Here is a 14370-nt window from a genome sequence, read left to right as displayed (position 1 = left end):
TTTGCTTCCAAAATTAAACACACACACACACACACAAATAAATAAATACACATATAAAATAATACATGAAGGCTGTTTTAGCTGCCACAGGATTATTTCCATCCAGATTTACACAGCTTGTCCCATACAGCCCAGGCAGGACAAGAGACCTGACTTTTCCCTGCCATAAGTCACACTTACAGGTTTTGTCCCTCCCCCAGCATGTGACTGGACAGTGAAAGGAAAAGCAGCACACAGGTCACCTATCGCCCTACTCTCTTCTCCTATCAGCATGTTCCTTGCACTGCACAACCAACTGGCTTTTTGTGCCGCCTCTCCTCCTTCCCAAAGTCTGAGCTCTCTTTTACAAGGAATGCAGATACCAGGTCAAATTCCAATACACTAGTTACATTTAAAAATTAATTTAAAGAAGTATTAATGATTACCAAGCTAAAAGTTAACTATGCTGTTTTTGTATGCTCTCCCAATGTTTTTGCTGGTTTTCTCCTAGTTACTTTCCAGGGGAAGGTCGTATGTGTTTAGGAAGGACATTAAGACTGTAAACTACCATGGGGGGCAGGGACTCATAAGAAGGGTTCACTGTAATCTGTACATCCAGGGGCGGACTGACAACTCAACTTTACTGAGACTAGAAAACAAAACCAAATAGGTGACAAGAAGTAACAGTTAAGTTAAAGCTTTGTTACCCCAGCACTTCATATTCCTGATATGTGCCTACTGTACCATGTACTTGAGAAGGTATCCTGTTCTTTGTATTGCTTCCTTTATGTGAAATCCCTGGTGTTCCTGTTACTCGCTCTACTTTCCTATTAAAAAGGGACCACACTAAGCAGGAGAGCACACTGTGGTCAGTTTTCCAACTATGTTGGGAGCTCCGTGTGCTCTCCTCCAATGATCAGACTTGTCCTCACTCACCTCCACTTCAGTCATTCACTGGAAAGCTCAATGTGCTGCTGCTGCTTCCCCCCCCCCCCCAGCTCTTACGCAGGTGAGAACAAAGGGAATGTGATCACTTATAAAAAAAAAAAAAGGGAGGGGGGGGGGGTGAGGTTGCATTTATAATTTATAATGTTTTTTTATATCCATACAAAAATGTTTTGTCTTTCATTTCTGTTTTAGACTGAATGGGTTGTTTTGCAAGGTGATCGTTTACAATTATCTTAAACTTTGTATCCAATGCCTCGAAAGCAGATCAATCAATAACCATGTTCAAAGATTATGGTAAAATCTAAATGAAACAAGGGGTCCAATATCATAAGCACAAGGCATCTGGCAATATTCGGGTCACTGGGGAGGTTTTACCTCACTTCCAGTCCCTGTGTCAACAGTGGAAGAAATGAGCTGAGTTGTTGTCACCGGGACAGGAAAACACAGCCAAAGGCTGGAGCCCCAGGTTCAGAAATAGGTGTACGTTTAATAAACCGTGATAAGCGGAGATCATGATGATCACGGCTGATCACTGCTTTTCACAGAGCATTGCCGGTTTAATATACTGTGATAAGGAGCAGAGAACACATTCTCCACTTCACATCACAGCACATGGATGTTTTGTCACAAACGGCCAGTTTAATAAACCGTGATATGAAGATTTCACAGCTCTTCCACTGAAATATCTCCCTTCCAGATTCACCAGCTCAGAGGTGGAGAATCTGGGAGAGAAGCTGGTGTGATAAGAGGAAGAAGGCTTATTTCTTCCTAATTTCAACACCAGTGGGTTAAAAATGAATATTAACAACAATATACACGTGTGTGTGTGTGTGTGTGTGTGTGTGTGTGTGTGTGTGTGTGTGTGTGTGTGTGTGTGTGTGTGTGTGTGTGTGTGTGTATATATATATATATATATATATATATATATATATATATATATACACACACACACACACACACACACACACAGTATCTATATAACACATGTGTGTAAAATCAGGGCAAAATTGTGGGTGCGCGATATACGCCGATACTTGCTTCCCGCACTGTGTTTGAACTTTGCCGCCGATCCCTGCTTCCCGCTTCCAGGCTCGGCTCCCTTCTAGGTTATGCGAGAGGAGCCGAGCGTGCTCGAGTGTACTGCGCTCGGTATATGTCGTCGGCGGCGTTCAAACACAGCGCATATATGTAATTATATATATATATATATATATATATATATATATATATATATATATATATATATATATATATATATATATATATATATATATATATATATATATATATATATATTTTATCACATGTCTGAAAACATTAATTACATATTCTTTTAAACGTTAGTTTCACTGTTTGAATTCGGCTGCACCATAATCTCACAATATCTCACAAGATTACAGGCAGTCCACCCACTTTCACACAGATCTCGGCTGTTTTCAGAAAAAAAACTTCACCTCTGTTCACCATCTGAGAACTGAAGTTCTCAGTTTATTAAACCGGCTGCAGAGGAGATAATTCTCCTCATGAGAACTGCCGTGAACTGCTGTGAACTGAACGGAGAAAAAACTTCACAGTTTATTAAACGGACACCATAAAGTGTTTTGTCACAGTCTGCATCCCCATTGGGGAGATTTCTTATCACTTCCTGTCCTGAAAAGAAAAGTGAAACGTTTCCACAAGAGACACACAGACTGCAAATAAAAATGTGACACGTGTGTAAAGAAATCGTATAGCACAAGGAAGCCGTAATTTCTCAGTTATTCTCCATGAAAAGGCCAAGGGAATGCTTGCCAGTACTCTGCTGAGATGTAAGCTCGTCCTGAGGTCTAATAATATTCAAATGTGATGAAGAGGATGGGGACTACAACACCTACCCGATTATCATACACTTTCTTCAGAGCTTCGTAGCGGATGGAGCCCTGGAAAATGACCCCTTGAAATGTGTTCGTTTTGTCACTGGCTACAAGCTCGACACACACCATTTCTCCTTCTCCCACGGTCATGTCGCTGAACACCTACAACACAAAATTAGGCAAAACAGTGATGCAACCCGTCTCCAGGTCGCTGTACTACCTGCTCTACCCAATCCCAGGTGACTAGACTAGTGATCCTGAGGTGGATGATGACTTGTGGATTGCAAGACGGCTATGCAAAGACACAGCGAGGCAGGAAAATAGTAACCGGTTTGCACATGTTGCTACCTCACTGGTGGGATGAGCGAGGTATCGATTTTTCACTGCTGACTTACCGTATTTATCGGCATATAACACGCACCCTAACTTTAAAGCGGGAGTTCACCCATTTATTAAATTTTTTTTTTTCTCCCCTTAGATTCCTGCTCGTTCGGTCTAGGGGAATCGGCTATTTGTATTAAAATATGATCCGTACTTACCCGTTTTCGAGATGCATCTTCTTCCGTCGCTTCCGGGTATGGGTCTTCGGGAGCGGGCGTTCCTTATTGATTGACAGTCTTCCGAGAGGCTTCCGACGGTCGCATCCATCGCATCACTCGTAGCCGAAAGAAGCCGAACGTCGGTGCGGCTCTATACTGCGCCTGCGCACCGACGTTCGGCTTCTTTCGGAAAATCGTGACGCGATGGATGCGACCGTCGGAAGCCTCTCGGAAGACTGTCAATCAAGAAGGAACGCCCAGTCCCGCAGCCCATACCCGGAAGCGGCGGAGAGGATGCATCTCGTAAACGGGTAAGTACTGCACATATTTTAAAACAAATAGCCGATTCCCCTAGAGAAAACGAGCAGGAATCTAAGGGGAAAAAGTGCCCTCTAAGGGTGAACCCCCGCTTTAAGAGGGAAGTTTCAGGGGAAAAAAAACTTTCCACAGCACGCAGTACAGTTTACCCTTTATTTTCAGGGTAAAAAAGTGAGTGTTATAAGCCAATAAATACAGTACTTCCTGCAGCGTTTTCATCAACGATGAAGCAATGCATGCAACCAAGTGTGTATTTAATGGCCATTTTAGTGATCCCATCAATGACAAGTTCTAGACAGCAACAAATCCCTAGACATTGGCAATTGGTAATGGACAACCTGCTCAGGCTCCTCCCACTGATGCAATTTACTCATCAACAGGGTGGATTTGATTTAAATCAAGTTGATTTAAATCACAATTTAAATCACTAGAAAAAAGGCTGGATTTAAATCATAATTTTTAAAGAGCAGCCGTCATCTCGGTCTCGTAGCGGCTCCTCCTGTGACCTCCTGTTAACGCACAACAGTCCCATTCACTTTAATAAGACGGCTGATGACACGGCAGTGACACAAGGTGAGAGACGTGGCGGCAGCAGTTGAGTGGATGCCCCCTAACAGGTGCTGCCATGATGGCTCTGAAATGACAGGTGCTCTTTAAATGTAAGGACCAATGCCGCGTACACAAGATCATTTTTCGGCATTAAAAAAAATTTGTTTTAAAAAAATGTCATTTAAAATGATCGTGTGTGGGCTTCAAATCATTTTTGGGGTTCTTAAATAACGACACATTTTTTTTCCGAACAGGCTGCATTTTTTAACGACGTTTTAAACAATGTCGTTTTTTCGGGTTGTAAAAAATGATCGTGTGTGGGCTAAAACTACGTTAAAAACCCGGGCATGCTCAGAAGCAAGTTATGAGACGGGAGCGCTCGTTCTGGTAAAACTACCGTTCATAATGGAGATAGAACATTCATCACGCTGTAACAGACAGAAAAGCGTGAATCGTCTTTTACGAACACGGAATAAGCTAAAGCAGCCCCAAGGGTGGCGTCATCTGCATGGAACCTCCCCCTTTTAGTGCCGTCGTACGTCACCGTGCTTTGCTAGAGCATTTTTTAAAAAGGATGGTGTGTGGGAAACGTTGTTTTAATGATGAAGTTGGAAAAACGTTTTTTCTACATGACGAAAAATGATCGTGTGTACGCGGCATTATTCTTGCTGGTAGGATTGGAGTTGAAATGATTGTTTATTTTAAATAAAAAAATAGAAAAATTTACAGGAAAAACAAAAAAAAAAAAAAATGACCTGCTCTGTGCAATGGTATTGCACCGAGTGGCCCCTTACCTTCCTTCTGGCGTCCCCCTGTTGGCGCTCTCCACTTCTTTCCTATAAGTGCCCCCTCCGTGCGCTGAGGAAGCACCCATGCAGGATGGGCTGTGTGCATCCACAGCCCCACACCGCATGCTCAGCCATGCTCTCCTACTCTCTCCTCGCAGGATTTGATTGACAGCAGCCAAGAGCAAATGGCTCCTGCTGCTGCCTGTGTCTCCTGTGTGACCAGGAAGAGAAGGAACAGTGATGCAGCCCGGACAGCACTGGATCGGTTATGGGAGACAAGTGTTTGGGACTTGGGCAAAACAGATAGTGGGGTTTAGACTTTAGAACCACTTTAAAAAGAAAAACTGTACTAAAAAGCACAATGGGGGCCACCACTGCCGACCTCATTGTAAAAGTGGCAGTCTCTGACCTCAATACATTTAATAGCTGGCCTGAAACAAGCATGCAGTTCATGAAATCAGCTTTACCTATGTCAGGTCACCTAAACAGAAAATACTGAATACCGACATGAACAAAAAAGCCAAACAACTAGAATCTAAAAAAATAAAAATAATACAAAACATGTTTCACACTACAAATGGCTGCAGTTTACCTCTTCAAAGTTGTCAATCATGTAGAAGATATTGGGGTAACTGATCTTTGACTCCTCCCCCTTACTGTCCATTGGGTGTTTGCTTGGAGAGGCAAATACTTGCTGAAACAACAAAATAATGTCAGATCAGACACTCCTAGCAATGCACAAAATACAACCTACAATCTTCAAAGGTGTATTAAACAGCCAATTTAGATCTCCTTAAAGGGACCCCTTTAGGGTAAAACATCTGCTGTGTAGCTACCTCCTCTGCAACTGATGCTTTCCTTTCACTTGCCTGAGGGTTTGGGATGAAGGACCTGCAGGGAGCATGTTAAAGTTTATGACAGGCTGTGGCTGGATGGGGTTGAACATTCTACACAGTGGTTCTGGTATTAAGGGCCTTTGGGACCTGCATTCTGGACCTTCACCCCTGAACGCACAGGGCCCTAAACGCTATTAGCGCACGGTACAGCCTACAGTCCCATCCAGCCAAAGACTGTCTCTGACTGACATACTGCCTGCAGCAAGGCTGGACATGGCACATTGCCCTCCTGGGTGCACTAAAATGCCAGGAGAGATGCCCTGCTCCTAGACAGCCCTGTGTGCAAGGGGTAAAAAGTGGCAGCAATGTTTAAAACAGATGTGACCTATTCCTGGGCAGCCACTACTTTCAATAAATAAGCCAATCTTTGGCCAAGGCCATGGAAAGACCTCTTCCACCAAGCCAGGGTGTCCAGCATATAATCAAAATGAAGCAGCGGGAGAGCCAAGGAATGACAAGTATACGTGGCTTAGAAGGAAGGGGGAGGTTGTTAAATTACCCTTAAAGGAGTTGTAAAGGTTCATTTTTTATTTTCTAAATAGGTTCCTTTAAGCTAGTGCATTGTTGGTTCACTTCCATTTTCCTTCCATTTCCCTTCTAAATGTTTTTTTCTTTGTCTAAATTTCTCACTTCCTGTTTCTCCTCAGTAAACTTGCCACCAACATCCGAGCGGTGTTAGTCGGCCAGAACAGCTTACTGAGGAGGAACAGGAAGTGAGAAATTCAGACAAGGAAAACAAAAAAATTTAGAAGGGAAATGGAAGGAAAAGGTAAGTGAACCAACAAAGCACTAGCTTAAAGGAACCTATTTAGAAAATAAAAAAAACGAACCTTTGCAACCCTTTTAAACGTTTTCTTGCCTGGGCAAAGTACAAAGGGACATTTCAAAATGGTACCCTTGACATTTATTTTTGGTTAGATAGTGAAGGTTGTTACTGCCGTCTGTGTTAGGGAGATTTCCATCGAATATCTGTGTGGTGACCCGACACTTTAAGGTTACACCTTAAAATACAGGCGTATCATGTAATATATTGGAGAGCTGGGTTGAGCCTTCAATAGCTGAACATAAAAACTGTAAATAAAGACAAATACTCACTTGAGATTTCTTCTTATGAATGTGAATGTCTCCGGCGTCAGAGCGCGTACACACAGCGCACGTCACTAAGTAATCGAGCTGGAAGACAACAGAGGAGTAATGTCCACATGGGGCGTAGGCAGACAAAGGAGACGATACACAATAACCAAGGTATCTGCTACCAGTAACCAAATCGGGTTCCATTCTCCAAAAGAACTGCTCCATTTAGGCTTTGACTTTTCTGGTCTCAGAGAAGCAACAGTAAATTAGAGGAAATCTCTTCAATAGAGGGGAACCTCATCCCATCTTTTGGCAGAGGTCTGAAACCCACAGGTAAGAACAGAAGTCTATGGCTCAGTGAAGTAAACCTGCAGGTGCGCTGTACTTGTGGATCATTATGAAAGCAGCCAAGTAACCATTGCACAGATATGCCCATATATACACATATTAGTAACCGTTTTTCATTCAGGTATCACCTGCTGTTGCTGTCCCAGGCAGCGTGCATTTGGTATCACTCCGCCTGTGACATGAGGCGACGCTTTACAGGAAGCATCGATTATGCAAATCTGCTCTGCAACCGCTTGCTTCCGCTACCTCAGGCTTCATTCATAACACTCAGGCTCAGGGATGGTGGGTCCGCAACACGCGATCTGGGCTTGCCAACCCGCCATCACATCAGAGGGCTCCCCTAGGCAACTGGTTGAGCACCCCTGCTTTAAACCTTCCCTACTATTTTCACTTTGAAGCTGAAGTCAATTTATGAGGCTTATAATTTAACTTTCCTAGTTCACCCATCGTCAACACGTTAATACAATGTTTAAACAAAGCCTTTCAAATTACTTTAGACTCTTTTCGTTTTACTGAAACTCAAATACATATTCAACCTAAACAAAGCCTTTCAACAAACACAAGGTTCTCTGGTTGATATGGGCATGTTATTCCTCCTCAGACTCTCTGAAAGGCCTTGCATCTGTAGATACTTCCCTCACGGACCTCCCTGCTGCCTTGACCGATGAATCCTTAACTGGGTAGCTGCAAGAGGACTTTTATTAGGGTGAGACCCGGTCTCCTTACCATCTCAACACCTTTCCCCTTTCTATTTTTAGTCTCCCTTGCATCCACCAGAGCATCCTATACCCTTCCATGCCCCCTCCCTCTCATTTTTGTACCTTCTATTTTTCACCAGCATCCCAACACCAGCACACCGGTATGGCCGGCTTCGCCTTACAGAGTCCTTAAAGTGGCACACCTGCTTGAGTTATCACAAATAACGTCTTTCAAAATTTTCAGAGACTCTTTATGCGGATTAATTTCAATATGCATCGTCAGTCCCGACATGGTGTACTTGTATGATACACTTCTATCATCACTGGGTCTTCTCTATGTAGTGCAGGCAGGTCAAGGCTCATGAGCAGGGGCGGACTGACCATTGGGGCTCTCGGGCACTGCCCGAGGGCCCCATGCCACTAGGGGGCCCCATCAGGGTTGCCAGGCTCAATAAAACCAGGCACATTATGTAAAAATCTGTGTTTTCTTTACATCTGTCCCTGATATGTCAGAAACCAACATGCTTTTGATGTGAAAATCCTGAGATTTTAGCTGCCCTGCCTCTGCACTGCCTCCTGGCGTGGTGGCCATCTGTAAGCCCGGGGGCCCCATAATCTTCTACTGCCCGGGGGTCCCATGAGTTGTCAGTCCGCCCCTGCTCATGAGAGAGGCTGGAAGGGCTCTGTACATGGCTTACTGCAAACATCTCAGCTCCCCGTCTCAGTCCTGACAGAAGCAGTGGGCTGCCTCTTGATAGAAGTTATGCAAATAGCTGAAATCCATTGAGTGAAATGGGTACCTCCAAACCATTTACTTTTGTACCTACTCCCCCCCCCCCCCCCCAAGACCAAACCCTAAGTGGCTCTTCCCCCTCCCTGTATTGTTCTAATAGGACTGTTCAGTTGACCCCCTAGCACCCTTTCCTCATCCGACATCCTACCTTGGTTATTGCATCCATTCTTACCCTTTGGCCACATAATCCTCCTGGGCTCACCCTCTAATTTAACCCTTCCCCTCCCCTTTTTCTCACCTTCACCTCTTGTTTTACAGTTACGAGTGACCACTAATCTCTATGACTCTTGACATGGTGTTTATTTGTCTTTCAATGGCTTAAATCTCACTGTACTCAGTTACATCTCAGTTATTCAGTTTATTTGTACTGCCCCTCAATTGGAATATGCCAAGATGTCATAACTCCTTTGCGTTGAACCATGTCACTCTCTTGGCTCTGCATTCTAATTGAAAATAAACCATTAAAAAAAAAAAAAAAAATGAAAGGAGCAGGCCAAGGATCCCTTCATTGGTTGCCAGTAAAAGATAGAATCACTTTCAAGGCTCTCTGTCTAACGCATAAGTGTATTCTGGGAAATGCCCCCCAATATCAATGCGAAAAACTAAAAGCTCACAACACCAATCGCGTCCTGCGATCCACCAACCAAAATCTACTCCAGATTCCCAAAACCAGGTACAAGTCTAAAGGAGAACGAAGATTTGCGGTCCAAGGACCAAGACTATGGAACGCTTGACCAACCAGCATTCGGTGGGAGGTAAACCACTTGGTCTTCAGGAGAAAGATCAAAACCCATCTCTTCTGAGAGCCCAGGGAATGGACACCAAGCGCCCAGAGGCGATTCAGTTTGCATGTGTTGCGCAATAGAAGTTTCTCACTCACTCAAGGACAGCTCTGACTCACTGCAGCTTCCAATGCACATGGTCAGAAGCTCACAGTGTGCAGGGAAATCAGAATAAGCATTTTCAGTACAGGAGAGGAGCCTGTTTAAGACCGAAGGGAAGGCTGGAGTTCAGATTTAATGCATTAGGAGTATAGGGAAGCAGCAGGTGGCTGGCACACCCAGGAACCCCCAGTACAGCCAACAGATATTTAAAGAGTCTTACTGGCCATTTTAGGCATACAGCAGCGGATTGTGGCAAGTGCCATGTCGTACCATTTTTACTCTATATAAATAAAATAGTTCTGTTAATATTTATTGCAACAAAAGCCCAAAATTAGACCAACAGCTCTATAGAAGAGCTGTCATCTACATTCTGATCTCACCCAAGCGAGTATCACTTCTATAATACAGGAGACATCTGTTCAAAAAGGCAGAACTGAAACTTTTACAGGACAAATTTATTTTTGCCACCAGGGAGGCTACAAGAAACACAAAATAAAAAAAATAAAAAACACCACAACACCCAACAGCCTAGTAGCAACTCAGATTCTTGTGTTATGTGCCTCCAGAGAAGCCATGTCCTTGCTATAAAGATAGGGATTATGAGCAGGCCAGAATAGTTCTATCTATGAGCGAGTGTTCCAGATCAGCCAACAGTCATGTTATTCTTTAAAGCCCAACACCAGGCAGTGTGCCCTAAAGGTTGAAAATCCTTAAAAGGATACAACACTCCCCAAAACAGATTCTTATTAACTTTGCAGGTCTTTTAATTACAAAAATAAATAAATAAATAAACACTGTCTAAAGCCTCAAGCCAGGGAAGCACATGCCCATTGTTTTGGGATGGCGGGTCAGCAAGCTCAGATCTCGATCAACGGGTTGCTGATCCGCCATCCCAGAACATCAGAGTGTATGGAGCTGGCAGTGGAGGAAGCAAGAAAGCCGCAAAGTAGCAGGAGCCGCATAAGCTGATGCTTCCTCTGTCGTGCCGGCTCCTGTCCCAGGTGGGGCGATACCAAATGCACTCCACTTGGGACCTTTGTAGCAGCCTGAAGAGCGATGCCAGCAGAAGCATGAAGAGGAAAATGTCAGTGTATAAAATATCAATATTTTGCAATGGGCATATTAGGACATATATAATAATAATAAAAAAAAAGGCGACAAGCGATTAGGCGGATTTCATACTGATCCGAAGGTGCAGCGCAGTGCACCTGCAGCTTTCCGGGGGGGGGGGGGGGGTTAGCTGCACTGAGCCATAGACTTCTAGTATATCCTATGGGTTTGGTGTGCCTTCAGAAAGTGAATCACGCTCACAAGATGTAACAGGAGTCCATGGCAAAGTGCAGCTAACCCACAGGAAAGCTGCACTGCACCAGTGAATCCACGGAAGCAGCCCCAATAGGTGGCTCAGGACAGTAAAGGCTTGTTTATATTTGCGGTCTGGGGGGTGGTAAAACTATAGTTCACTTTGGCCAGTGACTGGTTACCAAATCACTTAAGTGGCCCTTGCTCTTCAAAGGGTTGAGCACCACTGAAATAAAGTGTTTAAATTTAGAAAGATAGCTGCCATAACCCCAGTATTTTTAACTACGGCGAGCGGCTACCTTTCAGATAAAAGCGATCTCTGCACCGGATTTGCTGTGGGAAAACTTTTATGGGTGCGTGGAAAGCCCCCCCCCCCCACTTTCCGTTGATCTGACGCTTACCGGAGCCTCCAGTAGTGTCCTTTCTCCTCCGAGACATGGAGACGAGTGAGGGAACGATGGCCCCCACTCAGCTCCATAACGCTGAATGGTGGAAGCAACGTCAAACGTCACTTCCACCCAACAGTCTTTCTTTTTTTTATCTATCTTTTATCTCTCGCATTTTAGTGCAAATGTTAGATCTAAGGTCTTTTTTTACCCCAGATCTCACATTTAAGGAGGTCCTGTCATGCTTTTTTTCTATTACAAGAAATTTACATTCCTTGTTATAGGAATAAAAGTGACCCAATAAAAAAAAAAAAAAAGGACAGTATAAAAATAAAAAGTAAATAAATCATACGCAAGTCGTTCCCACATACGAAAACGGTGTTCAAACATGTGAGGTATCGTCATGATCGTTCAAGTGAGAGCAATAATTAGCACTAGACCTCCTCTGTAACTCTAAACATGTAACCTGAAGACATTTTTAAATGTCGCCTATGGACATTTTTAAGGGATTTTGAAGCATGACATGTTGGGTATAATTTTACTTGGCGTAACGTTATCTCCTAAGGCTATCTTTACTGTTTTTTTTTTTTTTAAAAAGGTGTATTTTTTTAAAAACAATTGCGTTTGCAAGACCGCTGTACAAATACGGTGTGACAAAGTATTGCAAATGACACACATTTTTAGCAAATCCCATGTGCTTAAAGTTGAGCTGTAGGCAGAAATAAAAACAAAATCAATGGAACTTTCCAGTATATACATAAATCAAAACGATTTTTATAAATATGCAAGCAATATAGAAAAAAGGACTAATCGGTCTTTGCAGTCCCTGCAAAGCACAAAGGAGACAACCAGTTCATGTGCTTACAAGAAACATGCTGATAGGAGGAGAAAGCAGAATGACAAAAAAGCAAGCTCATCACTGTGCTACTTCCCCTTCTTTTAAATGGGGCAGGTTCCGGATTACTTGGGGCCAGGAGGAAGTGGGCTTAAAAAGATGCTGGCCAAATAGAATGAGGACATCAAGCATCAAACAAAATTATAATTAAAATAAAACTGTGGTGGTAATCTTGAAGGTTGAAAGTGAATAGTGCCGCAAAACCTGGTTTTGTTATTTCAGATTTTAAAATGGGCACTTTTTTTGGAGTTCTGAATAAAAACCACAAAAAAATAAATAAAAATATTATAAGACCTGTGATTTCCCCATCTACCCATTTGCAGACCAGTATTAAGGAGAAGTAGGGCCAACTAATTGCACTGCTGTGACCTGTATTCAGCCAGCAGCGGGCTAAATTCCACTGTAGGCCGACGTCACTCAGTCGGTCCAGACACTAAAGGGATACGGTCTTTAATGTTGGTATCCACCCTGATGCCTGACCAGCATGTGGCTAAGAGCCAGCTGCTCCCGCCCCCTCCACAGCCTGATGCTCCAGTGAGCGCTGGAGGGGTAAAGCAGAGAACCAGTGACTAACATTCACCAGCTCTCTGCTCACTAAAGACTGAACGATCAGTGGTATTTGATCGCTCCGTTGTCGATCTTGGAGCCAGCGGGGAACATATGCAGCATTGGACAGATTCTGCACCCACCCCACCTAGGCGCGTATGATTGTTTTCTTGTTTTTTTAAATACCACACTTCGCTTTTAACTCTAAATCTAGAAGATGTTAAATTCATTGGGTTAGAAATTGAAATTAAAGTCCCGCCATAAACAACGGATATTGATCGAGAAGAAATTCCTCCTTCCCAAAAAGCTTTGCATGAAAATGAATAGAATATTAGGCCGTTTTATAAAAAAAATAAAAATAATTATGTAAATCTTCCAAAACACACTAACTGAATGACGTCACCAATTGTTACACCAGAACAGTCACTAACCTTCTGTAATATAAGGTTTAGGTAGACACTCTCCTCCCAGTCAATGTCGGGGTCTCCGAGGCCAGGAAGCTTCTTTGAATCTTTTCGATAGACTTCAACTTCTACCTGCTGGAAACCATCATAATAATAGGATATAAGACATGAGCTTATATAACAATAAAATGACAAAAAACAACATTTTACATTAAAAAGAGCAAAAGGGTTGTATCATCAATAAACAGGTCTATATCTCTGCATTAAACTGGAACCCACTTTACCTGCAAAAAAGTGATCTATGTAAAACATTAAAAAAAGTATATACTGATTAAAAGCCAGTCACCCTGCTCTGCACATGCTCAGTGGCTCTCTATTCTCGGCACTGTGCCTAAAATTAGAGCCACTAGAGGTCGATCAGCTGACAGCTTTATGATTTAAATCTTAAATTTAAACTACAAAAATTATATAAAAAAAATATCCAAAACAAATAAATATTCCACTTCTGCTGCAATAACTTCCACCCTCAGATAAATCATATAGTGATTTCCATCTAAATTTAAAATCAGTGCCGTGGGTTAAAAATATAAGTGAACACCAAACGATAACCTATACATCACAATCCAAGAGACCATCCAATTCCTCCAAAAGGGAGGAGACAACAACACCCAGCGCAGTGCAAAGAGAATATACAGTAGTCCAAATAACCTTCTTTACTAAGAACCACAGTCTTCCAATCAATGTTCCACTCGGTGCTCAGGAAGCCTTCACCAACAAAATTAGAAAGCCACCGTTACTATCCCTTACTGCTGCCAGTAAGACACAAAAGAGTTAAAAACTTACAAAGGATAGTGGTCTTATCTTCTCTCCCCCATATTGTCTTTCTCCCTCCTATGAAATTCAGCACCTCTCTGTCAGCCTTCCTCTTTATTTGAGCCAAGACATACATACAATCAAGGCTGAAAATGCACACATTCTAATTACAGAAAGTGACATCAAGGACCAAGGAGAGAGGGGCAGTTTCCAATAAGAAGGTGACTGCTCTTGGCTTTAACAAAATGGCAGCCTCTAGCAAGAAGAAAAACAGTAGCAATGCTGGAGACAATTTACAGCACACACCAATATTGGCAGCACAATTATTGATGTGGAATGTACGTTAAGAAATTAAAA

At 42.9% G+C, this 14370-nt stretch overlaps 1 protein-coding gene across 2 annotated transcripts in view; it reads right to left on the bottom strand.

Moving 5' to 3' along the window:
• The window catches only part of KIAA0930 (KIAA0930 ortholog), an 86660-nt gene that overhangs the window by 14744 nt on the left and 57546 nt on the right, over positions 1-14370 (bottom strand). For both annotated transcript variants that reach the window (XM_040345798.1, XM_040345799.1), the window contains exons 3-6: positions 13228-13335; positions 6966-7043; positions 5567-5668; positions 2802-2942 (exon numbers count right to left, since the gene is read on the bottom strand). In XM_040345798.1, coding sequence (XP_040201732.1) covers positions 2802-2942; positions 5567-5668; positions 6966-7043; positions 13228-13335 — 429 coding nt within the window. The remainder of the gene's footprint in view (positions 1-2801; positions 2943-5566; positions 5669-6965; positions 7044-13227; positions 13336-14370) is intronic.

This window comes from Rana temporaria, chromosome 3, assembly GCF_905171775.1.
Source record: "Rana temporaria chromosome 3, aRanTem1.1, whole genome shotgun sequence".
Classification (NCBI taxonomy): Eukaryota; Metazoa; Chordata; class Amphibia; order Anura; family Ranidae; genus Rana; species Rana temporaria.
Note: the sequence above shows the minus strand (reverse complement) of the source record. Positions and strands in the feature narration are given on the sequence as shown.